General features: G+C 50.3%; 1 protein-coding gene across 5 annotated transcripts in view; it reads right to left on the reverse strand.

The window, feature by feature from the left end:
- Positions 1-26,576, reverse strand: part of rptor (regulatory associated protein of MTOR, complex 1) — a 106,199-nt gene extending 79,623 nt beyond the window's left edge. For 2 of the 5 annotated variants that reach the window (XM_049015392.1, XM_049015388.1), the window contains exons 1-4: positions 26,112-26,576; positions 23,999-24,173; positions 8,296-8,398; positions 7,969-8,051 (exon numbers count right to left, since the gene is read on the reverse strand). In XM_049015392.1, the coding sequence (XP_048871349.1) occupies positions 7,969-8,051; positions 8,296-8,398; positions 23,999-24,166 (354 nt within the window). In that variant the 5' untranslated portion in view covers positions 24,167-24,173; positions 26,112-26,576. Of the gene's footprint in view, positions 1-7,968; positions 8,052-8,295; positions 8,399-23,998; positions 24,177-26,111 lie in introns of all 5 variants that reach the window. The other 3 variants (XM_049015393.1, XM_049015391.1, XM_049015390.1) reach the window with 2 other exon arrangements.
- Positions 26,577-27,522: the final 946 nt, after the last annotated feature.

Below are 27,522 nucleotides of genomic sequence, written 5' to 3' on the forward strand. Positions count from 1 at the left end.
CGCTAACCGGCTATAATGTACCAGATTAGGAAGCTTCAGGACTGCATAAAAAAAAGATCAATATTTAAAAGGAGGGAGGGGCGGGCATGACCTCAGGCAGAGCCCCCCCCCCCCCCCCCTCAAAAAAAGCAGCTTTAATTAGTCGCACACGGAACCCAGCTGGTTCTTGGACACGCGAGGAGGGTGCGGCTTGTTAGCACGTTCACAGGCCGGCGGGAGGGAGCGGAAATTGGGAAGGGCAAAGGTACCGGGGGGGGCGCTGGCCCATGGCCGACAGGAGGAGGGGATGTGACACGTTGGGGGGGTTTGAGGCGTAGCGGCACAGACCCAGACATAGGCGACTAGTGGGCGACTAAATAAAGCAAAATTGGGTCTCAAATAAAGTGCAGAGGCAGGAGGTGCTGCAGAGATTACCCCCCCCCCCATCAGGGCAGGACTCCCCAGCTACATTTTTACACCTCCCTCTTTCAAAAAAACATCTGATTATCCACCTTCACAAAGGGAAAATATACAGCGTTGGTCCAACATTCCCCAACAGGACGTTCCCGCCTCCAACGTGAGTAACATGTGAAGCTGTCTAGTGCACATTGACCTAAAGCTACAAAACTCAAAATAAACCACCAAAGATGCCCCCCCCCCCCCACCCCACACAATATTCTCAATAACGGGGCCCTCCATGAGGTCTTGTGACGTGAAGGTCCCACACCTGCTTGATAGCGTTGTACCCGTTAAGATTACTCATTAAAAAAGTGTGATAATCGATGTGCTTCAGGAACGGACTGAAGCTGAAATTTAGCCTGACGGACGCCAAACCGTACAAACACTGTCACAGGGGCTCCATCACGCGCTTCCGTTACACGACTACGGCCGCGGAATTCGTATCGCTCCTTCGCCATACAGGACTGGTATGGAATACACCAGATTTAGATAGATAGATAGATAGAACTTTATTAATCCCTCGGGAAGGTTCCTCTGGGAAATTCTAGTGAAATTCTATTTCACGCTGGCCACTCCGACTCCACGGGGCAGTAACCCGACTCTACGGTCCCGATCCCGAACTGTGGGGGACGAGTCGACCCAGCTGCCAGCATAAACCGAACGCAGCACGAAGAACGCAGAGAAAAAAAAAAATCACACCTAAACCAACTACATCTCTTCACCGGACGGCCGACAGAACAGCGCATGAAAGGATCGGTAAACGGAACCTGCCATTAGAACCAGAACCGCACAAAGTGTTTACAAACTGACCAAACTGGTGGCTACATATGCAACCACTCAAACCACACATTTGCATAGGGCCCCTGAGGGTTGGGGGCCTCCTGTGGGCCACAAATAGTCATTACATCAAATATTACAAAAAAAAAAAAAACACATACATGTTCCTTATTTGGCAGACGTTGAAGCAGCACGTTCTGCTAATCAGCTACCTAGAACCTTCTGACTCAGTAGCATTTAGTTTAGTTTCTGAAACACCTGAGGGAGCGGAGTGGGGGCCGCAAAGTGACTCTTGAAGCCACAGAAATAAGAATCCCACCCCTGACCAAACGCACACCACTCTTCAGCTATTCGGATAGCAGTCCCACCCTGACTACCGCATACCTTATTTAGCTTAAAAGAAAATTACTAATTTTAGCAGGGAAAGCACTTTAATGAGTAATATATGGAGTGTATGGAAACCAGCAGCACATCACCTCCATTTGGAGTAACGTTATTTCGGTAAATTAGCTGGCTGCGCGAAACAGAAAAGGCAGATTTAAAAATAGCAAAGTTGGCTATGGGAACGGCACGGGGCAGACGGCCTCTGCGTCCTGCGGCCGAGGCCCCGCCCTCCACAACGCAATCGGCCTCTTGTGCCGTATGGCATTATCAGACCGCGAGGGGGGGCGTGACACTGCTGGGGCGAGGCGACACCTGGAGCAGCGAGAGAGGACTGCGCCGAGGCAGACACCAGCTTTCGTAACGCAGAGCGGCGAGATGGGGTGTCCTTCCCTCGCTGTCACCATGGAAACGGCACTTTAAAAAAAAAATTAAGATTATGGGCAAGAAGCGGGAAAAAGTCAAGGAGCGAGTACTGCAGTGTGTCACGCACACCCGCCAACGTGCACACACACACACACACACACACACGTGCACGCACACTCATCCACAACACTCACCCACGGCTACACACACCCACACACATCGTCATCTTCAGACAGCCAGGAAAACATGAGTACACTTGCATGCACGTGCATGCGCACGCACACACACACACACACACACACACACACACACACACACACACACACACTTTCTGATTGTGCAGAACGTGACAGGGAGCCTGCGGTCCACACGCGCTCAGTGCGCATGACCTGTAAACGCCGCTGGAGGCAGATTCAAATGGCAGATGCGTCTGAACCCTCTTAGTTAAGACCGACTTTATGGACGACTTGAACCTCCACAAACCCATTTTATGAAAGTAAACAAGATAAGACGACAAGGCAACAACGACCAGGGTTACCTACAGATTATGTATGCGTTACCCGTTATGTATGTGTAACTGGGTAGAGACATAGGGATGAACTGAGATAAACCAGGCAGAGATGGAGGAATGAGCTGGACAGAATAAAAAAATATACAAATACTCCCAAACTGACCAGGCTGCCATGTTTCTAAAAAAATACACTGAAAGGGGGGAGGTCGGCTGGAGAAGGAAACTCACACCATCACTGAGTGCGAGCCTCATGCAGGCTTTGTGCAGGTCTCTCTGCGGCCCGCCTACCACAAAGGGGCAGGCCTCCGCAGCTAGTCCTCTGTGGAACTGTCAGTACTGGCATTTGTTAGGGAGACATTCCCTTAAGCATTACAACATTTACAATAAAAAAAAGACCATTCAACACACATCCATCCATTCAGCCACCTGAAGGTGATGTGGAGCCCATCGCAGCTCAGGCGGTGTTCTGCAGGACGGCGGTCCATCACACGTGTGTGGGGCAGAGACAGCTACCGGCCCAAATCACAGGCCTTTGGAGATGGGAGGTGACTCAAACAGCTCCACACACAGAAGGATGGATCTCGAACCCGTAACTCTTATGGAACTCCGCACAGCAAAACAAAAAAAAAGACCAGAAAGAATCCAGACTTTAAAGGGTTAGACTCCCAAGTGAGAACAGAGCCCACCCCCCCCCAACCCACGAGATTGATGACATTGACCGATTAGTCTACAGGCTTAAACAAAAATGTCAGTCTGAGAGGCAGACTGTCACCACCCACAGAAAACATGGACTCCTATCTGTTTTGAGCTCGGTAATGACAGAACCTACAGGCCTGGGTATAGTATCACTTTCAAATTTGTTCCTGGGGCTGTACCCACAATGGTCTGCCAATTGTACACTTAGCCTTTGGAAATTGTACCTCTTAAGGTACAGAAAAGGACTCAGGGGAATTTCTCGAAGGTACAATTCTGAATCTAAAAAGGAACAATTACCTACAGCTTCAGGATACAATCGGCAGACCCTTGAAGGTGCAGCCCCAGTGACAAGCAAAGGTACAAATCGGTGCTCTGTGTCCTGACAGTGAGAGACAGCGTGTCAGCAAGCCTGTTCCATCTACGCAAAAGACAACAATCACCATCAGTTATGTCATATTTGTGCACCTGCCAATCAGAAAAACGCCCATCGGCGCTCAGACTCCCGTACCGACCACATGGGTACAGGCAGCAGCAGGGTGACATCGCACATAAACTGGGCCTGTGGTATGCCTGGGGGGCCACAGCCAGTGGTGCATGGGCCCCCACCGCCGCTGGGGCCAATAAAACCTTCCCTGCTTTGCATTCTCCAGGCACCCAGGGAGGCACTTATAATTAAACTCGCCTTCAGTGATATGGGGGGTGGGGGGGTGCCACCCATAGATTAAACTGGCCCGAGCACTCCCATCCGGATTTAAGCCTGATTTTCAAACGACAAGCCGCCCCCAGGTCAGCTTCCCAAAGAACTCAGCCATAGCTCCACCTGCGCCTCTTAAAGGACAAACATCTGTCTCCGGAAACTTCCAGCACCAATAATGTCAGTGGCGGGAAGGCTTCCGGGGGGCACAGCTGAGGGGGGGGGGGGGGGGGAATTAGGCTCTCCATTAGCCATTTCTGCGTACCGGCCTTGGAGGAGCTGCTCTCGGATCTGCCACGGTCTGCACCACCTGTGAAAATTAACGAGCGTCTTACAGCTGGACGGGGGCAATCGCTTACAGCGGCTCGTGTCCTTAATAAATCAGACGGCACGGTGAGGGCCCGAGCCTTCAGCGGCACGATCTCCGCTGGCTTTTCCAGCATAAGCAGTGCCCGCAGGAGCGAAGGCCCCCCCCCCGTCACCACACAACACCCCACACCACCCACCCCCCCAGGGAGGCTGGGATCTGTGCTCAGTTCCTCGCCAGGGGGGGCTCAGATCTGCACTTTAACTCCCTTTCATATGACGCTTGCACTTTCGACTCCGGGCGACGGCTGGTGACAGCTGTCAGGAACCCAGAGAACAGAAATAGAGGGGAGGTGGGAGGGGGGGGGAGGGAGATCTGCAGACAATGACTAAGAAGAAGGACGACAGAGGGAAAACTGTAAATATTTATCAAGAAGAATTTTTACAAGGTCAAATAATAAGCAATTCATAAACACGTCTGTCTGAAACCCCGTTGTTCTCTAATGACCTGCTGGGCATTCTGGGAAATCAGAGCAGTTCAACAGAGAGCCCACACCCCGCCATTCCGCACGACAGGAAGGTTTTTCCAAATTACTGTTATTTCTTCACTGTTGATGCCACGTTGCAAAAGCATGCGGTCGTGTTGCAGGTTTTAAAAAAAATCCGGTAAATCAAACTGCCACAATCATGTTTTGCAATCGTGGCAAAAGGCTCTTGTTCGAATCGCTCCTCTGCAACGCGGCCGAAACTCTGCCCGTGATGTACAGAGATGAGCCTCGCTTACGCTCGTGGCTTATCGATTATCTCGTTTAACGGGAAAATCCGTCTGCTTTCACCGACTTGCTAAGAAAATGGAGCAGTTTTATATACACAGACCTGCAAACGGCAACAAGGATGGCCACATGAAAAGGGGGAATAAAGCAGATCAGGCAGGTCGGTCACCATGGGCATCTCAGGCATCATTTCAGTATGAAACAAACCTGGAGGAAAGGCAGCCGTAAAGACGCAACAGCTCACCGTCTGAGGTAATTACTGTAGGTTAATCAGATCGCGAGGTTAGGGTCAGACAGTGTCGATTACAACCAATCCCCCCCCCTTCTGGGTCAAGGGCAAAGCCGGAACGTAAGCAGAGGTGCTCTAGTTAAGGATGACTGATCACACAGGATAGAAGTGACAGGATCAGCTGAACTTTCCCGGGGTGATTAATGAAGATGCCAGAAGGGAATGGAAGGGAATGAGATGGGAAGGCAGGGGAAGGTAAAAGAAACGCAGGAAAACTTCAAAACTCTGACATGCCCACGACCCTCCAATAAGGAGCTCCGCCCACACAGAGCCTTCAGGAGGCGCCACCTGAATCTGCGGAAGGAGGCTTCCCCACTGGCCCATGCTCGCCCTCTGCCCTCTCCTGGGGGAGCTTCTGCTCCTCCCGGCTCCCTCCTCCCAGTGCCATCTGGAAGTACTTCAAGGGACTTCCTGGCAGCGAACAAACCCCACCCACTAAAAAAAAAAAAAAAAAAAAAAAAAGCCAAGCTGACACAGACTCACTAGAATTTCACAAGATCCCCTCCCCGTCTCGGGGAGCGCGTCGAGGGCAACATTGCAGGGACGGGAAAACAACACCCAGCGACGCGCTAACGCACCACCTGCGGAGGGGAGCACGGGCACAGGTGCAGGAACAGCACCGTTAATGTGAAATGAACAACAAATATAACTAAAGGGAAAAACAGTTAACAGGCCAGAAAGTCTATCATGGCCAGGCAATTAGCAAATGTCGGCAAATGAGATCGGCGTGGCTATGCATCTCGCCCCCAAAGCAAATGTTTACAGAGAGCGACAGCATCTGTTGCTGCTTAAGCACAAACAAACCATTACACACCCGGCACTGGTACCACGCGCCGCGCCCCCCCCCCCCCCGGCGTATTCGGAGCATATTTCATCTCCCCCCGCCCACCCACCCCACCATCGCTGCGATAACGGCACCCAGGTCGAAGGCAGACACTGACAAACGGGGCTTCATGCGAGCTTGTATGGCAATTAGCAAGCTCACAGGGGGGCGGGGGATTCACCCAGAAGGGGGGCGGGGGTATCACCCAGTAGGGGGGGGTCTGACTGGCGGTCACGCCACGACCAAGCGTGCTGCAGACAAAGTTTTCTCTGCCTTAAAAAGTTGAACTGTAACACGGTGTTGCTTCTTGGCACCGTGCAGGAACGCTGCCCCCGGATCCGGCAACCGGGCCACGGGGACGGTAACAGTCACGGCCATCTGGCCCGGGAGCTCGTCAGCGCGCCGGCCGCGAGACGCCGAGCCAAGCACACCGCGCACCCCCACACTGCAAGGGGAAAAAAAAAAAAACAAACACCCCGGATGAATCAGCCGGCAGGAGCCGACGCCCCCTCCCAGGCGCATTCTCCGGCTCTGCCGCGCCCGCAAGATGCAGAGAAAGTGGCACGGCGATACATTCGCACCCGTGCGCCCACAGACACATCGCTCACTTCTAAGACAATGTGCCGTTTCTCCATCTTCTAACTGCCCATTCAGCTCAGAGTCATACGAGGAAAAATGGATAACAGGCTGCTAGATGGAGGTGACGGGTAATCAGCTGTGTGCCGATCCTGGTCAATCAGCTGTGGGCCGATCCTGGCCAATCAGCCGTGGACCGATTCTGGCCAATCAGCCGTGGACCGATCCTGGCCATGCCGCACGAATCCCGCTCATATAACACTGATGGCACAGGAGCCACAAGCACCCAGTTCACTCAGGTCAAATCCCAGAGAATAGCACTGACGTCCAGCAGGGGGCGACGTTTGGCCCCCTCTCTAAACACCCCCATGCCCCTCTCCGACTCTGGCTCTTCATTCCAGGGAGCCCATGTGACCTAAGCATCTGCGGAGCAGCCGGCCTCCGCTGCTGATGCAGTCGACTCTCTCTCATGTGTCACCATCTTCACACATGCAGGACAAGCCTGCCGGAGTGGCTCTGAGCACGTGCCCTTTGCCACGTGCCATTTAGCCCATCAAACAGCAGCCCTGTGACCTTTAACAGGCCACACCGCACACTTTATCTGCCCGTGTGGTTCAGCGGACGCGGTCTCGTCGGCACAGTCCCCGAGCGGCGCACGCCCCCCCACCCTGCTCCCCTCTGGCTGGGATTTAAACGTCGGCCCCGGCAATAAAACAAAGTCTCAGATTTAATCAGGAGAGATATTTCAGCAGAGGCAAACTGATAAATAATTCAGAAACAAGTCCAACAGCAGCGAGGCCGAGAGAACAGGCGGGGGGCATGGTGCTGCGGGAGGGGGAGCTGCATAGATGAAAGGGAGGTGTGTGGTGCGAGGGGCACCCCCACACCCAGCCCAAGCTATGCTCCGCTGAGCTCTATGGGCAATGGAGAAGCAGCACCCTACCCAGTAAGCACTGGTTCGGGCAGGGTGTAACTGGATGCATAGGGGACCAGAACAGTGACAGGGACCACAAACGGCAACCTAGAACGAGGACTGCAAACAGCGTCCGCACATGGGGACCGTTGCCAAACCCGGCCCAGGTGCCAGGCGTGAGCATCTCCATTTGAGTTCTCTCTCCCCAAACGATCCACTGACTGAGGGAGGGAGGGAGAGAGAGGGAGGTGGAAGACGGGCATTCCTTACGTGACCACACTCCGGCTGTGTACTGAGTCCGCCATGGGGGGGGGGAGCACAGCTCAGCAGAGCACAGCAGAGTGGCGCTGTAAGCCCCTTCAGAAGGTCACCTGGGTCACCGTGGTACCCGCCCCCCTCCCCCAACACCCACAGGCTCCACTCACCCTGGGCTGCCAGTTCTCATACTGCTTCTGCAGGTTTGCCCCGATGGTCTCCAGTGCCTTCTGAGGGCTCATGGACAACGGGTCTGGGGAGAGAACAAAAGAACCAGGACACAGAACATTACACCGACATCACACTAACATGCCCCCCCACCCCGTTTGGTCTCATCCTTATTCATCTTGGCTGCAAGAGTGACCATGACATGAAAATCAGCACGAAGCTATTAGAGGATTCAGATCTGGGGCGGTTGGTGCCATCTTGCTCATCCCCTACTGTTAGGGTCGCCATGGAGATGGGATGACTGACAGGCATGGGGGGGGTCCTCTCACCGATCCAGCACTCCAGCCGGGCGCAGGGGGACGTCTTGACCACATCGGGAGGATCCACCCCCACGTTGAGGCACAGCACCAAGGCGACGCTCACGGTCTTCATCTGCAACAACAGGCCAGGGAGGGGGAGGCATCTCATTGTTTCGGAGTCACACCCAAGGCCCCCACACACACAGTGACACTCTCCTCACACCCAACGCCCCCATAACACACCGACTCGTTGCATAAACACCCCCGGCGGCCAACCACGCACCAGCCAGGCCGTCGTGACAAAGCTAAGCGTGCAACACGCACGCACACACACACACGGAGAAGCACACGGGCGCGTGAGGAACCCTCTGGTTGGCTGAGCGCGCTCCCAACGCGTCCGGACCACAGGACACGCCCTTATGCTGTAATGGTAGCGGCCATCTTGTTAAACCACAATAAACCTCATGCAGCTATAAACCTGAAGTGACCCTCAAATCAATCTTTCAGGCTGAGTGTTCGACCATGGAAAGGCTGAACGGACAGGGTGAGGGGGGGTGGCTCTACCTTTTCAGGGCCCCCACACAAAGTTTTTTTTATGTGGGAGGCCCTATTATAAAGAACATGGGTGATCATGGGTCTTTCATCACAACGTGACTGGGGGGCCCTGGGCAGCTGGCCATCCTGCCTATAGCTGGAGGTGGCCCCAGGGGACTGGAACAGAGAGGGGGGTCCCACTCAGCTATAGCTATAATGCTGAGCAAGTCCAGCCCCTACATGATGCCTTAAACATGCCGGGGGGGGGGGGGGGGGACAAACACATGCTGTAGTCTCGCCCTCCTCCCAGCAGGCTCTCCTTCGAGGGGCAAAATATCCCAGCTCAGGTGCTGGCGAGCGTGCTGTGAACACTAAATGGGGGGGGGACACTCTGACACCCTGCGTATGCTCCCGTCAATGACGCAGTCCATGTGTCACGATATCAAGGCCACCACTGGACTGACATACAGGCCCAACGGAGCACTGGCGGGGATCGATTCCCACCCCAGGGAGAGCCTTGGGGGGGGTGGGGAGGTAAGGGCCCCAGCTTAAATAATGTGACGTGAACAGTGACTGGCTGCAAATAAGCGATGACGTTAGAGGAGAAAGACACTGTGTCACATGACCGCTGCAGCACTTCTGCTCAGTGCCATCTTCGGTCTTACTGCACCGCATTTTGCCCGCCCGCCCGCAACTGTGGCGCAAAAATGTTACTGTATTCCTCGGACAATAAAAAACCTGAACTTGACTGATTTGGGGGTCCTCGAAGGAGCCTGCAAAACGCGACGTCACTCACCCTGAACACAGCCCTCATACAGCGAGCTTCATACGGGAGAACTGCCAGGCTACCAACTAACTGCATGCTACCGTGCGCCGACACAGACACTCAAACGGACTGTGTAAGCGGCCATGACACATGGGCGGCTTTCAATTATTAAAGTCTCTCGTTACAGGCAGCCAGAGAGCATCTAATTCACTAGCTTCCCTCGTCCCCATTGAGAGTCTCCACTACAACTGGGACACGGGCGTGTCTAACATCAGAGGGCTTCATGGGGGATTTCTCCTTAACACATTATTCCTTAAGAACATCCGGCTGGCGAGCCCCAGCAGCGGGGGGGTTACCTCACCCCGCAGAAGAGTTGTCTGCTAAATTACTTCAGGGTGCCCTGGGCTCTGCAGTGTCACCGGGTCAGAAAGTTGTTTGTTCAAGTCCCTGGAAGAGTAAATGCCACGGGCAGGTAGTTTGGCAGGCGGTTTGATGAGATGGTCTATCCGCATCTCTGAGAGCCAAGCAGTAAGCCTCTTCAAGGAGCCAACGATCAAATAAATGGATGACTAAGTTGTTCCAGAAGCAAGATGACAGCTTTGGGGAGAAAAGGGTCTCGGAGTAATTCCTGATTCACTGTGGAGAGAAGTCCGAACTAGTGGGGGAATATTACTCAGGCAGCACAAATAAGAAGCCTCTTACGCAGGAATAAGGGGGATCCCAGGCAGAGGTGGAAGAGGAGGAATGGCACCTGTCCAGCGAGACCATCATGGAGAATGAGGCGCGGGCACTGACTAACGAACCCCGCCATTACACCTAATGCTGCCTGCCCCCCCCCCCCACTGTCCCCAACACGGAGCCACTTAACACACTGAATGGGATGATCACCCAGGCGTAGACAGTGACTCAGTCACGGGAGACTCAGCAAGCCCCATCTTGGGGAGGCGGTGCCACAATGACCGCAATTACCACGTTATTCCCACAGTGATGGGGTAACAGCAGGTCTGCTCTCACGATCCAGCTGTCATGACAAAGCTGCACCCGTCGTGTGGCCCAGCGGGGTTCTGCAGGACGCCCCCTGGTGCCAAAGTCGTAGTGCACAGCCCGGTAGGCAGCACCACGCCTCTCCGCGATCCCATCACAGAACCACGAACCCTAATAATAAATCTTCTTTATTTTCACCACAACGCTGTTCCACCCGAGTTATTTCCCCGCTGAGCAACGCAGGAAGAGCATAAGTCCCAAAAACAGGGAGGTTATAAGACGGCCAAGTGGATGGAAGCCGAGCCGAACCCAAGCCGGGCGCTGGGGCGTTAATGTCGCCGTGCCGACAGTCTTCGCGAACTCCACCTTTGGAATGAACAAATGAGCTAACAAACAAACAAACAAAAATAAACAAATGAGCGACTAAACAAATTGACAAACCAAGCGGGAGTTGAATGTGAACAGTGGCCAGCCCTCGATAGCTTTGCACACAAACACTGCTTAACTTGCGATGGCGATTCGGAAGCTGAACATGTCACAGAATAAACCTGATCACATTTACATTACAGCGTAAATGGCACCTCTCTTCTGTGAATGTTTAAAAAAGCAATTAAAAGTGAGAGCCACATTTCCATGACAATGACGAGAATGAGATTCAAATGCTCTGTGGTTGTAGTCGCAGATCAGCAGCTCATTTCCCCTTGGTTATCAGCTGCTAACCAACACACCTTTAATTCTGAGACTAGTTCCCCATTTGAAACTCTTCTATATTATTCCGGTTTCTCGAAACAAACAGCACGGTAAACAGTACAGGGCCGAGAGCGAGTTTGACTATAATCAGGCCGGTGCCAAACCGGATCGCGGGTGGAAACGAAACACGGAAATGCCTCTGGCGATTTAATCCAGGAGCACGCAGCTACCCCTCCTCACAAAACCACATAAGCCAGGCAATCGGCAGGTCGGCAGAAACCTCTCGCTAGGAAAGCTTGCCATTCATTGCAATAATAATACCTGGCTTTATCTCAAGGCAGCGTCGAAGCGGGTGTGTGAGCATGCATGCGCTTCTGGTGCCTGCATGCAGCTCTGGAGTGCAATCTGATTCCCACCAAATCCACAAACACACTGCAACTGCAGACTCGCAATTAGGTTACGTTGACTTTTAACACCATGTCAACAACCAGGGCATTATTCACGGCGAGAGATAGGAGAGTTACGACGGCGCGGTATCACATCTCGTACTCGCAAATATACGGCGCATGCATGATAATCACCCGGGTTTTAGATGACAGGTGAAACGTTTGTCTGGAAGCCGGCTTTCCGGTACTTTACGGACATTTACTTATGCCCACAATTTAGTAAACGGGCAGGTAGCATGCCTAAAACATTAATGAGATGAATACTGTGACGACCGTAAGTTAGTAATCTGTAGAAAGTTGGCGTACCCTTATGTTTATTACATTCAGTTAGCGGAGCGTACAACACGCTACTGGTAAATCATGGAAGCGATAAGCACTGAAGTGGTGGTGATGACAGGGACAGCTCAGCCGCCATAACATCTTTTGAGAAAGGAGATATTGTGGATAAACAAGGTTAAAAAAAAAAAAAAAAAAAAAGACGCTGGTGGTGTGGCCGTACTTTTCGCAATTTTAAGTCCGACACGTTTGTTAAACATAACGATAATTAGGCGCACTACTAATCTGCTTACCAAATTGTAGGCGATAATAAATCAGCTAAAGTCGTGGTAATTATCGTGCATGGGCCGCATAATCGTGAGTATATCGCGATGTGATGTCGCACAGTCCTACCAACAGTAAAACAGACTGAACAACTGAAAAGGTTAAAACTTCATAAATGATTATAAAATTCTTTAAACAGTCAAAACAACCGAAATAAGACGTTTAAGATTGTTTCGCGATAAAACGCAGTCAGTAAAATGGTAAAATATGCCAAAGGGAGCTAATGAAGGACAATACAACAGAATATGCCTAACAGCTAAAGGAGCGTTACAGGACATGCATGTTAATCTTCATTTGTAAATAACAACATGTGGGGCGACAGATTGATGATGCATCGGGACCTGCGGCCTTATGCTTCTGAGTCCTGCTACCGCTGCCATCTCAAAATGGATTAAAGGATCATAGAAAAGGAGGAACAGAGTTTTGGGATGGGGGGGGGGGGGCTGTCCCCCATTCCCAAACCAAGTAGTTGTCAGGATGCCTATAAAAGAGGTGGGCGGGCGGTCCAACTTAATGATTATTAACTAGAAAGAAGCCTTAACTAAACTACTGTTGGGTCTGCTTGCTTTCTGGATCCCTGATAATCCAACGAATCAGGATCTCAGCTCCTACTAGGATCACAAGGGTGACAAAAGGCCAGAGAAGAACCATATCAGGGTGGTCTAGACCCCCCCTCTCCCGACCCCATCCCAGGCCTACCCCACCCTGTTTTCAACCCTCCCCTGAAAGAAATACGGAAACAAGGAGTGAACACCAGAGAAGTAGCTCAGACCACCAAAAGGAAAATTTTTGTTTGGGGGGGGGATTAGGGGGTTGTGCGTAATGCAAGGGCGTTCCTGATCGCACGTGAACCTTCTGGGATCACAGGACTCCCTCTTCCAACTCCCTCACAGTGCCGGCTTGCAGATCGATGCCTGGCAATTATTCCATTTGTTTGGTGCGTTATAAATTACAGCCATTAAAGACGGAGGAGAACATCAATCCCCTCCCATGCCAGCCAGGGAAATCACCCGGGGGGGGGGCGGGTTCTCCTCACTCCACAGCAGCCAGGAAGACGCAAGGTAGCTGGTCCCAGGAGAGGACTGCCCCCGTTTCCCGACACCCCCTTCACTCGGCCCCCCCGAGCTGCGGCACAGAGAAACTCAAACCACACTTCTTCAGAGCCGAAGTTATTTCTCCACCAAAGTTATTACTGGAGACAAAAAAGCGTAATAACCCCCCCCCCAGCCAAGAATTTAAACCTACAGACTGAGGGTGGAGTGGCATTTTATGTCTATACAGCTCTGGATAAATTAAGAGACCACAGCAAAACCTTCAGTTTCACCCATTTCTCATTTCATAGGTGTGCGCATGAGGAAAATCTACTGCCTGGCTCTTCCCTGCCTCCCATTGATGAAGAGCTTCTTCCTTGCTTTGTGGGTCTTCAACCCTGCTTCCAGGAACAGGCTACAAACATTTCCTTGCAGAGCACTTCACACCGCTTAAATGTGTCCCATTGTTTTTGAAGGTCACTTGATGTCATCCTCCGATTTATGAGGCACTGTCGGATAAATCGACGGTCATCTCTGGCATTAGAAAGTCGCTTCTGCCCTTTACCTGGCTGGTTTTTGGTCATTCCCAGTGTCTCCTCTTCACTTTGTCCTTGTTTACTGCTGTCTTAGAAACTTTGAGCCTGGAAGCAGCCTGCCACTCAGTGTAGTCTTCTGCCAGGAGAACCAACATGAAATCAGCATTAAAAAGGCATCTTTTTAAAGATATAAAGAGGTCTCTTAATTTTTTCCAGAGCTGTAATTAGCCTCTTGCCCGGCTTCCACACAATCAATCATCGCCGCTGTCTGACTACTTCCCCTCCAGGCAGGAAGTGGGCGACAGAAAACAGTGTCCTCTGCATACAGCCAACTGCTGGTCACCAAGCAGCAGATGTCAGTGGTGACAGGACGAGGTACCAACGGAAAGGTAACATGTCTTACAGACGGCAGTTCCACTCAGTCAAATGTCCTCCCCCGACTACAAGAGTTTAGAAGTTGCTGGTTGATTCTGTTCCACCCGAAGGAGACCCTGGTAACAGCTGACTAGGGAGACCGCCTGGATTGGGACCACGAACCAAGCAGCTGAGCTCTGCAAATTCCGAGGCATTTCAGGAACTCGCACTACAGCTGATGGTACCTATATAACAGCCACTGGAGGCCTTACTAAAATACCACTGCCATACCAAACAGCACACTCCAACACAGTACGCATGCGTGAGGATCATGGGTCCTTCCATAGAAAATTGTATTTTAGTCAATTTATCCAATTTTTGGTCGTACTGAGAAATCACTCTGCTAAATGAATTTAAGGTGCCCTGTACTTGTTATGTAATCACAGTCTAATTTTCAGCAAATAACCACAGCGGCTCGAGTCAATCGCGCAGACATTCAGAGCAGCCCCTAAATCATCCAGTTATCCATTTGGAGGGAACTATTAACAAGCACGCGCACGCGCGCACACACACAAACTTCAATTGGATTATTGGGGTCCAAATGATTTATGGCCGGGCTCGTTTTGAAGGTACTGATGAGCACAGTTTATCGCTAAATGAGGCATGAAGCCTTCTTTCTCACAGGCTTCCAGTAGCAGAGGAAAGTCAATAGGAACAAGACAGATGGGTTTAGAGCCCATAACAGAGTGCCACACTTTAATCGCATCACAGAAAACTAGGGTAGGAGCAGAGAACCTGCAAAGTATGCCGTTAGGTTCGGCTATGCTGTCTGTGGGACAGGCCCTGAAGGCGATAATGAGCCCGAAGCAGCATTACGATACGGAAACGGCACCCTGGCTACATTTCGAATGATTTATAACGAAACATCCTGCGAGACTTGGGGCGAACGTGCCAGCTCTCCACAGAGAGCCGTGTCGGGGTACAAACCCCCAAACCGCGTGGCAGTGGGAACCCTGCCGTGCTCCCTCCAACCAAAATGCACCCCTGTTCACCACCTTCCCACGTACATGTCTCTCCCAGGCACATTTGGCTGCCCCAAATCGCGGATCCAGCAGGGGAGGCACCATCTAAAAGGCCAGACTTGAGGCATTCAGCAGAGAGAAACGGGGGCTGGGCATCAGCGGTACAGCCAAAAAAGAGTGTCACCATAACTGGCTGATTGTATACCACCGTACAGAGGCTCAGCGCATACCACCACCGTAGACAGGCTCAGCGCATACCACCACCGTAGACAGGCTCAGCGCATACCACCACCGTAGACAGGCTCAGCGCATACCACCACCGTAGACAGGCTCAGCGCATACCACCACCGTAGACAGGCTCAGCGCATACCACCACCGTAGACAGGCTCAGCGCATACCACCACCGTAGACAGGCTCAGCGCATACCACCACCGTAGACAGGCTCAGCGCATACCACCACCGTACACAGGCTCAGCGCATACCACCACCGTACACAGGCTCAGCGCATACCACCACCATACACAGGCTCAGCGTATACACCACCGTACACAGGCTCAGTATATACACCACTGCACACAGACTCTCCATAATCAATCACCACACATGCTGACCATACACATTTACACTGTAAAATCCTGAAGTGGTTAAGCCAGCATCAACAGGGTGAGAACTGCTGCCCCCACGTCCCTGTGTACACCTGTCGTGTTTAATTTAGCATCAGGGGGAGGGGGGTAAACAACCTGCACTGGATCTCAGGATGCATTTCCACCTCACAGCGCCTCCATTTCCCCGACTTGGACACGACCCACAAGGTCCGGCCTCCTAATAACAAGTCCCCCCCCCCCCCCCAAACCCACACCCACACAACGACAGCCGGTCAATTAAAGGTCTGCATGGTCAGATTCTGTCTTCATTTTACCACCGTGGTTTTCGTTCTGTTTAAATGCATATTAAACAAGAAATGCGGAAAAAAGCCGAGCTATTAACAAGATGCCTGTGAGAGAGCAGCAGCGCAGCCGAGCAGAGCAGAACCCACCTGCCATTTTTACGTTAGCACACACGCAGAAATCACACCACTGCACACTGCAAAGCAACTGACATCACCATACAGATTTCAACTATCTGATCTAGAATGAGTTACAATAAAAACAATAATTCGTCGATAATTTAAGTCAAACATAAATATTTTAATCAGGCAATCCAATTTCTTTCACCACATTATATAGGCTACTGCCGGACATGCGGCATACTGCCGACATTACGGTAACTGCATTACAGTTGCATGAATCTCAATGTCAGATGGGTGGAACTGCAACCTTAATGCACTGCTGCCTGAGGGGGGGGGGGAGCATCACAGTGGTGCTCAGGGCGCTTCAACCACACATGCGTGTTCAGCTTCGGGGAAAAGCAGCATTCAGCGTTTCAGAACACAAAAGGTGCACGCACACGCACACGCACACGCACACGCACACAGGAACCTTTTGAAGTTCCCTCCTCCTCCCTTCCAATCGTAACCTTTTAAATAAAAAAACCTCCACGTACTACAATGACAAAACGCTTTCAGAGAGACGGGCCCTTCGAAACACCTCTAATCATCGGCTGACGGCCGAACAAATGCTGACATTAAGGCGAGGCGGAGAGGAGGGAGAACCGGAGGGGAAGTGTGTCGCGGCGTAAACACCCCGCCCGTTATCGCGCGGACTGGCTGACAAGCTCACACCAAGCCCATTCATATGGAAAGACACTGTCAGATGGAACAATACCCAATCCCACCCCCCCCCAATGACAATGAGCTGAAGCCGGGATCTGAGGCGTAATATCCACTTACCTTCAGGCCTAACATTCCCGCCTCCTACTAATTACAAGGAAAATCGAATTCAGACAATCCAGTGGCAAAACTATGATTACAGTGTAATCACTACATACATGCTATACATACCGACACATTTTCTACTGTCATTCTGAAGCTCTCCAATTGAAGCAAACAAGTTCCAGAATTAAATCATGACAAACTTTATTCTCAGCATTTAAAGCTACCTACACAGTGTCCATCCAAGAATACAACAACTAGGAGTGTCTTTCAGTTTCAATTATCTAATTAACATTAATGTAATCCACTAAATAACTGTTCGCAATGCAAGTAAATATAAATATGACTCTATAAATACTCTGAACTTGCAGGCAAGCCATGACACCCTTGAAAATAGTCTTGCTTAACACCAGATGGGCTGCTAAAAATGCCTAAATGTTTGCACAGTAAAGAAAAGAAGGGGGGTGGGGGGACCCGAGGTGACAGCGGATATCTGAACAGTCGAGTAAGCAGACTGCACTGCACTGCACTGCACTGCACTGCACTGCACTGCACTGCAAACAGACAGCGAAAGCGTCACAAACGCGGCCCACAAGAGCCCAAGGGCAGCGCATATCACGCTCACTGGGTGCGGCGATCAGCGCCGAGAGCAGCCACAGACCGGCGCTCACGAGCAGGGATGAGCGTGGGGGGGTGACAGGGAAAGGAAAAAACCCCGAATGACGGCACCCTGGCCGGCTTCGGCGCCGAGCGGGAAAGGCTCCCATCACGGTCCCGGCCGGAAGAGCAAGACGGGCCACGCCGGTCCGCCGTCCCTGGGAAACACAGCTGCCCACATTAATGGGAAGGCCAACCAGCTCACAGCAGAGGGGACTGGGGGAGAGGACAGAGTGTCCCCCATCGGCGGCGCCCAAGGCTGGAGGAGGAGAACAGCGGCTCCTGCCAGGGTATCAGCTAGCCAGCTGTTCCATCTCACCGTGGGACCCAGGGGAGACTGCAGCGCTGTGCAGAGGTCACCGCTCGACCTTCAGTGCTGCATGTAACCGGAGCCTCGGCCTCCCTCTCCCCACGTCCCCCGACCACGCCGCCCTAACGGGGCGTCCAATAGAAGAACCACACGTCTCAGAGAGAATAAAACCAATCACACCGCCGCATTCAATCCATCCATACCTGTCCCGTACCCACTTCCCCTCTGCAGGGTTGCCAGGCCTATACATTGTGCCACTTCAAGCCCCCCGATGGCAGCCATAACCCCATTCGACTTCAGAAAAGTGCTGTAAAAATGCAAGTTCCAAATGGCAGACTAATCCATTCCGAAAGTCACAGGACGGAGCCCGACCCAAGACTCAGGATCTTGCCAGAATTCCCAATATTCCCGCATATACGCTCAGACCGGCAATCTCATGAAGGGGGGGTCAAATTGTTTTACTATAAAAACACAACCAGATGTAGAAACAGTGTACAGCGGCTTTCAGGTAAGAAGTTTTATTTTAAACGCTAACATTTTCTTGCTTTGCCTACAAAATGCTAAACAGAGTGATTTTTTGTAACTATGATATATATATGCACTTTATACATTTTACATTTTCTGAGTTGGTCGACAACTATGCGGGTAAATAACTTACAGATTAATCAAAAAATAGATTTTGCTAGCGCTAATCCACACAAGGACTAATCAATGCAGCATGAGATTCAGCCAGTTTTGTAAAGACATTTCATTCATTACTGCTTTCATATTTATCACTGAGCAGTAGCCAGACTTCTGGCGGAAACGTGAAGCCAAATCGAACTTAGGAGACTTATTATAAGACCATTTTGCAGAAACAAAGTGGCATCAAAAAAACATATTTCACCTCCAAATTGCACAGAGACTAAAAGTAAACAATCATTTGTAAAATCTAATAAACAACAGGAGGTTCTTCACAACAAATCATTCCTGACAAAGATACCCAGGGAAAAAAAATGCAAACATGACTCACAATTTGTAAATGTAAAAACTTCACACCAGAATTAAACGTAAGCTACTCTGATCCGTCAAACCATTTCAGCGTATGTTTGTAGAAGCTAATAAAAGCTTCTGTGAAATATGAACCCAAAAGTCAAATGCCATGGGGTGTAAAAAGCTTCATAACAAAACAGAGTCACAAAAGCACTTTTCTGCAACTCGGCAGGGTTGCGAATATCCTTCACAGAGACATATTCACCAGCCACTGAAGCAGTACTTGTGAGTAAACTGTAGCTAGAAGAGACCTCCTACAGCAAGTCTGTCCCAATCTGCTGGATTTGTACCTATGAGCCCTTGAGCCCTCTCTCACTAGCTGGGTCTTTGTTGGGACCGGTCCGAGGAGTCAGCCTGGGCCGAGTTCCAACCATCCTCATTGCAAAACGGGGCCGAGGTTCTCTCACAAAAGACACCCTAGTTTACTAACACTTGGGGAACTAAACAGCATCAAAAAAACTGTTAAAAGCGCATCACTTTTTATGAACTACCGAAAACAAGCAAGTTGATGACATGGGAGTTCATCCAACTAGACAGGAGAAGCCTCCAGGCGTTAATGGCTTTTCAAGGTCTTCACCTTCCTCCACAGCGGTGTTTTGCAACCCCACAGACGGTCCACGTTTTTGCTCCCTCCCAGGTCCCAGCCAGACGCTCCACGTTTCTGCTTACAACGTGTTATCAAAAAAAAACATATTTCACCTCCAAATCGCGCAGAGGCTAAAAGAAAGCAATCTAATAAATAACTTTTTGAGCAAAAAACGTGGGCTGTCTGCGGGTCCCCGAGGAGAAGATTGGGAAACTCTGCTCTACAGCTATTTGTCTAACAGCTCCGGGTCTAAAAGCCAGGAGCTGAGAACATTGTCCACATCTGATGGACCCTTAGCCCCCAAGGACAACTGATCCTGCGCCTCCACAAGAAAGAACTTTAAACCCAAACCTTGATCTTTCACTTATGGATACAACAAACCACTTACCCCAATGTGTTTTTTTTTATATATATATATATAAATCTCTCCCACCAACAGGAATCATCAATGTGGTACAAGGGGGGGGGGGGGACCTGATCCATGGAGAGCCGGTGCGGGTTTTTGGGATGGCCTCTCAATCAGCCAATAATGAAGCAGTGGTTCTCAACCCCTAGTCCTATAAACCCATTGCTATTGGCTGATTGAGATGCCATCCCAAAATCCCGCAGCCACTCCGGCCCTCCCTGGAACAGGTTCCCCACCCTTGCAGTACACCTTACACTCCCGTCACTGGCTTTATTAGAGGTTATCCTCCGGGTATCCAGTCGCTCACTCTCGTCAGTGTATCTTAGATCACACCCTAAGTGCTCTGAACCCTCATTCTCCCAAGCGATACTGTACATTTCTCAGACAGCACTGCACACTGCGCACTGCGCCCTGCACTTAGCCACTGTGGCTTATGCTGACGCTTCTCATCTGCCAACCCGCAAGCCATTTCAGATGCGCAGCGTCATTCAGATAAACAGAAAGTAAAATGCCTGCGGGTAAATCTTCTGTCAGTGACTTGCTCACCCATGGAACGGTACTGCTTGAATGCTATACCCAAGCAATACGGCTTGAGAGGTGCGGGTACTGTGGAAGTCAGGCCCTTTTCCCTTCCAAACTTTTGCGGCAAACATCACACGTGTGGTATGGTAAGCAAGCTATGAGGCCAGTATAAAATCCCCATGATCTGCCTGGGAGGTACGCAGTCATCGCAGCCTGAGAGTGGGCACAACCACTGGTGCAACACTGATTCAATCCAGTGAGCTTTACACAGGAGCTGGGTGACGGTACACCGTCATACCGTAGTACTTTAAGAGCACCCTGGGCTGCAGCCGCTTACTCGCTCTCTCCCCCCAACCATCCACAGCACCGTGCGGAACCACGACCCCATTTCACGTCAGAGGCACATGTACGGCAATATAAGCCGCATAATTCTGCCATTTCCTAATGGGGGGGGGGGCAGGGTTGCACTCCATCACAGCACGCCCTGCATCAGCAGCTCCCGGCAGATGGCCCAAGCGTCACGCTCGATTAACGTTACGCAGACTCACGCTCGTTCGGCGGGGCGCTCTCACGATTCCGCAAAAAAAAATGGAGGGGGTACAAGTGGGGGGGGCACACTCAAGCAAGGCTACGTGTCGAACTGCAGCGACGCATTTCTTCACGTCATTGAACACCACATCTACATGGGGCACATGGCAGGCTGGGGGGGGGATGGTCCACTGGGGGCAAATCCCAACAGTGGACCATCAACCTGGGCTTTCTGCAAAATGAACCACAGAGCTGTGTAATGTGAGGAAGGGGGCGGGAGCGGCAAAAGAACTGCAAACAGCTTCCGATTAGCGTCCGCTAAGCTAATAATGATAATAAAAATGTTACAATAAACCACAGCCCTGTAGGGCATTCCCTGAAGACCACCTGTCCAGGCCCTGTACCACCGTACTGCTATTTTCAGGCATGAAGGGGCATAGCTGTGCCCGCTGCCAGCTGGATGCGGGCGGCACTGTCACAGCCCGGTGCCTTCCTGCCACGTCCCAGGGCAGCCACGTCAGAGACGCGCTCCATCGCCCTGCTCCGGTGCCAAACACGCACACATCCCCCCCCCCACCACGGCGGCCCGTCAGCGAGTTGACGGTTTCCAAACCCCCGCCACCAGTTAGCAAACGCAACTGGTGCATCTACCCACGAGCCCGCAGGAAGCGGGCCCTTTTAAGAATACGGCTTCCGAGCCACGGGGCGGAGGGCAGGAGGTCCGAACATTCGCTCAGGTTCATCACGATCTCAGGCCCAGATCGCACGGCAAACCCCACGCTTCTTTAAAACATTCTCGGGTGTCTCTACTGCTGTGGAAAACCCACAGCCGTGTCAACGACCAAAGGAATAAAGAAAAAGTTAACCTGCCGCATTCCCCAACATATTAAATCTGTAGCTGTGAACATACAAGCATTTTTTCTTTTCCCAGAGCTATAGAGCTCCTCCTGTGATGACACATCGGGACCCTCCTCCCAGTCACAGACCTGACTCCCCATGGACTAAACACAAAGTGACTTGTGCTGAAGAACCGTCTCTGTTTCTAGGTCCGTCTTTCACACGACACAGAAGTGTCACCTAATACCACCACTGGGCTCCGGCTATAACACTGGATGGATGAAGGCAACTTCTGATAAATATTTTTTTTGACACCTGAAACATGGTTCTGCATCTGTGGAGTTCATGAAACTTCTTATGCAACAATCTAAAGCAAAAGTATCCAAGTTTCAGCCCCAGAAACGTACTGAGAGAATCCGCAGATGTGAGGGAAATACTCAAACTAGAATTCAACACGCCATTTGTGTACTTGCCCAAAATAAAGGGGAAAAAAAGCAGCAGGCAAAAACGCTACAGACCACATATCTGAATGCTAATTTACATGATGGCTTTGTTAAATGCTACAAACGCAGAATTTTTGGGGGTTTCAACCAAAACCATAACAGCACAGTGCTGCCAAGCCAGTGGGACCGGAATAACCATAACGGCCATTATTATTATTATTATTTGATACCTTCTGTCTTTACGTCTCCCTCAACTTGCTCTTTGCAGAATAAGCTGTCCGCAAAGGGCAGCCACCTGTTGGGGCGCCCAGGGAGCTGGAGGGTTAGGGCCCACAGACCTGCTGATGCTGGGTTTGAACCGGTGACCTGCTGATTACCGGCACGCAGGCTTAGCCCACTGCGTCATACGCTGCCCCCAATTTATAATTCAGACATAACAGAGAAACCAGCCAGGCAGTACTGGGAAGAAGAGGCGGGCTGGGGGTTAGACGGGCAGCTGGACGTAGCACACGGGAGCCCACAGGCCTCACTCAGGGTCCTTCTTTATGGGACACGGACGGTTCGTCTGTTACCAGACTCACAAACAGCAGAAGGGGCTTATTAAAAAGAAAAAATAAAACACCCAGACCCCCGAATCTTAGAAACACATCCTGTCAGACTCTGTCTCACCCCATCCAATCTGAGCAGGTCTGCAGGTACCGGGGGCCACTGACTCCAAGCAGACATCTGGACAGAGGAGATTAAGAACTACATTCGTCTGAATCCACATTTATAATCAGCAAAAACGACATGCAGAGAATTTACTTCTGGAGAACTGTATCAATTAAGCCTTCTCAGCGTGTATATAATTTTATATATATATATATATATATATATATATATATATATATATATATATATATATATATATATATATATATATATTTATCTTTTTTTCTCCATAGACCAGATGTTCTTTGCAACAGTTCAGCATTTTAACCCCGGGGTAAACGCAAGTTTGCCCTTCTAATTAAAAACCAAAAAGCAACTCCACCACAGTAAACCTTTCTCACTGTACATTTACTGTATTAAAAACCTGCTACATTTCAGCAGGAAATGGAACTACAGGGTGCGCTGACATGAAACACATCCTCTTCCCTTTAAATTCTTTCCCAAAATCAGCACTTTTTTTTTTATTTAACATGCTGACATGTTTTTTTATTACATCTACAAAACTACTTTATGGCACAAGCCAGCCACCAGAAAAAAAATTCATAAAAGTTAAGAACAGAGAACATTTGCGCAGATGCGACACTAACGTCTGCGATGAGCCTCAACCAGGAGGGAAATCAGAAGCTTCCCACTTCCTCGAGACCAATCGCTAGTGACACTGAGCCGCTTCCGAAAGGGAGCCACCAGATCACGGTTTCACACGGGAAGCCTAAACGGGGGAAACTCCTAGGCGACACTGTGAAGGTGCAGAGAGAGCCAGGGCGGCAGAGAGGGCTAAGCATGGTGCAGACGCCGGCCGCGAGACGCCCCATGGCCAATCGCGCACTCTGATGGACAGACAGGTAAAATGACATGCAAAATTAAAACAAACAAACAAACAAACAAAAAACACTTTGGAAAGAGCAGCGGCAGTAGAGCACCCCCTCACCCTGTCCTTCATCCTCCAGCTCTGCGCCAGCGCTTTGGAGCCCTCGATCTTCTCCGAGTGGCGCTTCTTCATGAAAGCCAGCGGCAGGTTCCAGTCGCTTATGTCAGCCTCCTCCTCCTCCGCCAGGCCCACCACAGGCGAGTGGAGCAGCTCCGCATCCATTTTCATCAGGTCCCTGCTGGAGGTGAAGCCAACCACAGTTAAGGAGGCCAAGGGTTTCCTCTACATAACCTGTTCTTTAGTTATAATTCATCCATTTTCCAAACCGCTTATGCTACTGGGTCGCGGGGGGTCCGGAGCCTATCCCAGAAGCAATGGGCACGAGGCAGGGAACAACCCAGGATGGGGGGCCAGCCCATCGCAGGGCACACTCACACACCATTCACGCACACAAGCACACCTACGGGCAATTTAGCAACTCCAATCAGCTTCAGCATGGTTTTGGACTGTGGGGGGAAACCGGAGTACCCGACATGGGGAGAACATGCAAAATCCACACACATGTGACCCAGGCGGAGACTCGAACCCGGATCCTAGAGGTGTGAGGCAACAGTGCTAACCACTGCACCATCATGCCGCCCCTTAGCTATAATCAACTAACAAATACCTTAAAAAACACAATAAGAATTAATTCCTTACTGCTGGCAAATGAGCCACCAAACATGAAGCAGCAAAAATACTTTACATACTAAACCAGTGGAGACAAAAGAAAGACAGCATTGACATACACCGGTAGAAAACGCCGGAGGCACGGCCCAGAGCAAAATGCACCTCAGCTTCCTGATAGAACGCAAAAGTGAAAGTTTGGAACTGCAGATTCTCAGAGAGACAAACAGGTTGGATTGCAAATCCGAGCAAAGCGCAGGAAAGGAATTATAAAAAGTTAATGCATGGGAGGGAGGGGGCTGGGGTGCAACTGTGTGCATGATATTAGAATAGTCACACAAATGAATCATCCACAATGCACATCCATGCTGTAAATCAATGTTTTCCAACGCAGTCCGCAGGGAATCCTTGACTGTCTGGCAGGGAGCTGGGGGGGAAGCAAAAATGTGGGCTGTCTGTGGGTCCCCAAGGACCAGGTTGGAAAACATCTAAATTACAGTACTTTTACTTACTGCGTTTTCAACAAAGTTGCATATACATTTCTAGTGTTATCCTTTACAAACGTGGAAAACACCATAAAAATTCAAGAAAACAAACGAAGCTACTAGAAAAACTAAAACTAAAGGCATCAAATTACCTTTGCACCTGCATAATCCTGTTACTTTTCCCTTGACACTATACCCTGCTATATATCACTAAAAAGCCGTAATATGCAAATTTGACAAGTGCAAGGATATAGTTGTTATAAAATCAGGCTAACTGTGACCTGAGGGGCGAATTTCTCCAAATATTTTTATACAGCCCATCAACGCGTCTGCTAAAAATTCAATGGTTATTTACCGGTAAAGGCAAAGGAAGGACATAAATGCAGAAGGGAAATAAAACTTTCACTACAGAAATACAAATGAGAGATCGAGCTACTGAACAGCAGCAGCCCATTGGTTTATCTGAGCCTGACATCATGCTTTTTAACACGTCACACTCGCGATCGATGTCGTCAATGACCATGAAAGTGACGCTCGTTAGTTATAGTGGATAAATCAGTACACTGGACACGCCTACGTGTCACACGGACAGCCGTAGGTAACGGTGAAAATAAACACACGGGCACTGCATAACTGCACAGGTAATCATTTCATAAGCGTCACAAACTCACATTAAGGAGGAGCATGCACACTACCCCATATAACGCAGAGAAGCAGGAGTTAAGTTTGTCTGAAGGAAAATGCGGCTAAATACCGCTGCCCGGGCAGCCGGTAAGGAAGACATGTCAAATAAAAGCTAGCTGGTTGACTGGCTAACACGTTTAGCAACGAATAACTGCAGCTGGCTTGCAAGTATCTCAAAGGCATGCAATGTAACTGAGCCCGCAAACCCAGCGGAGACATTCCCAATAAACTGTAACCGCAATGCAGTCTCAGTGTATCGGGTCAGTCAGTCCGTCCTTCCGCAGGGCATGCCAGTCGGATGAGTATAAATGGCGATTTGTCGCCCACCACTCACAGACCTTGGCACGGCCGAATCCTTCACGCCGGCTGGGTCACTCCCGCGTCTCCCTCCCTCTCTTTCTTCTCGAAAAGAGAGACGACCGCCGAAAGATCACTTGATGATGATAATGAATCCGGGGTTCAAGCCAAACGTCCAAATCCACCTTGTGCACGTTTGCAGGGATATGGAGGGATCTATGGTACTTCTCTCCGCTAAGGGCTGCAAAGGAGGCCCATCTCTACACGGACTCTCACGCCTAAGCCACACCTGGATGCCCCGGGGGCTCCGTTAGCGGTTTACTGGCTCTGACTTCTCGTCGGCGCTTCCGTAGAAATGCAGCCGACGATCCCTTGCAGTGACAGCGGTTAAACGTAATGCGGATAGAGTCGGTTTCGCTCACGGAGACACGTTCTCAGCATTTGCACAAGGGCGCCGCCATGTTGAGACAGACCCAGAATGCACCGCGGGGCGGCTTGCGGGCTCTGCGCCGCGCATTGCAATTGCGAGTTATTCAGCGTGATCCTCCTTTTAATGCTTCATTCGGGTTTAGCGATAAGGACGCTAGTTTGCAAAAATGCAATTGCATGTTAGTCAAAACACCGCAGTCGGATTGTGGCGTTCTGAGTGAACATTCTTTTTGTGCATTATTTGTACATATGACTGTGGAGTTGTTCAGGAATTGTGCTCAACTGTTTGGTTTATGCTTAGATTGAAGAGAAAAAATAAATCGTTAAATCATAAATTGCAAAACATTCATGAAAATTCGGCTCATTTTACTTGCACCAGAAAAATGGTTTATTGTGTATTGGTCCTGACAGTCTCATTGTCTGAACCCTGTTCAGTACAATCTGGCTGGTAAAGTTTTACTTAGATTGAACAAATGAAGTTCCCCCGGAAAAAAACATGTTCCTTTTCAAAGCCACGTTACATTTTGTCTTTGTACTGTTTTCTCAAACACCAGGAGTTTGGTGTTTAATCTCAGGCGAGGAAACTGCCAAAAAATATTCCCATCTGTCCCTGTGACTAAAAGAAACTGATTGTTGACTTCTACTCAAACTAGAGATCAACAGATGCTGTATCTTGGTTACAAAATGGTCCTGTTCAACTTCAGCACATCGTTACCGTGTTTTCTGGAACCAAAGATCCCCATAATTCATCATCAAATGTCCATTACTTCCACACAAACACCTACACGCACTCCCACTCCTTGACTGACAGAAGTTTGACTAATGCCGCTCACACACTTTTCAGCACTATGTGCCCTGGTGCACGCGCGCACGTGTCTGTGTGTGTGCGCACGTGCATACATATGTGGATTACTGTTGTGAAGATGTCCACTGATCAACAAGTAATTTCTTGGAAAAAAAGAAGCCATTTTTGGCACAAGCACACATTAAACTACCACATTTCAGATGCCATGCTGAACGGTA

This window comes from Brienomyrus brachyistius, chromosome 5 (assembly GCF_023856365.1).
Source record: "Brienomyrus brachyistius isolate T26 chromosome 5, BBRACH_0.4, whole genome shotgun sequence".
In the NCBI taxonomy this organism is placed as follows: Eukaryota; Metazoa; Chordata; class Actinopteri; order Osteoglossiformes; family Mormyridae; genus Brienomyrus; species Brienomyrus brachyistius.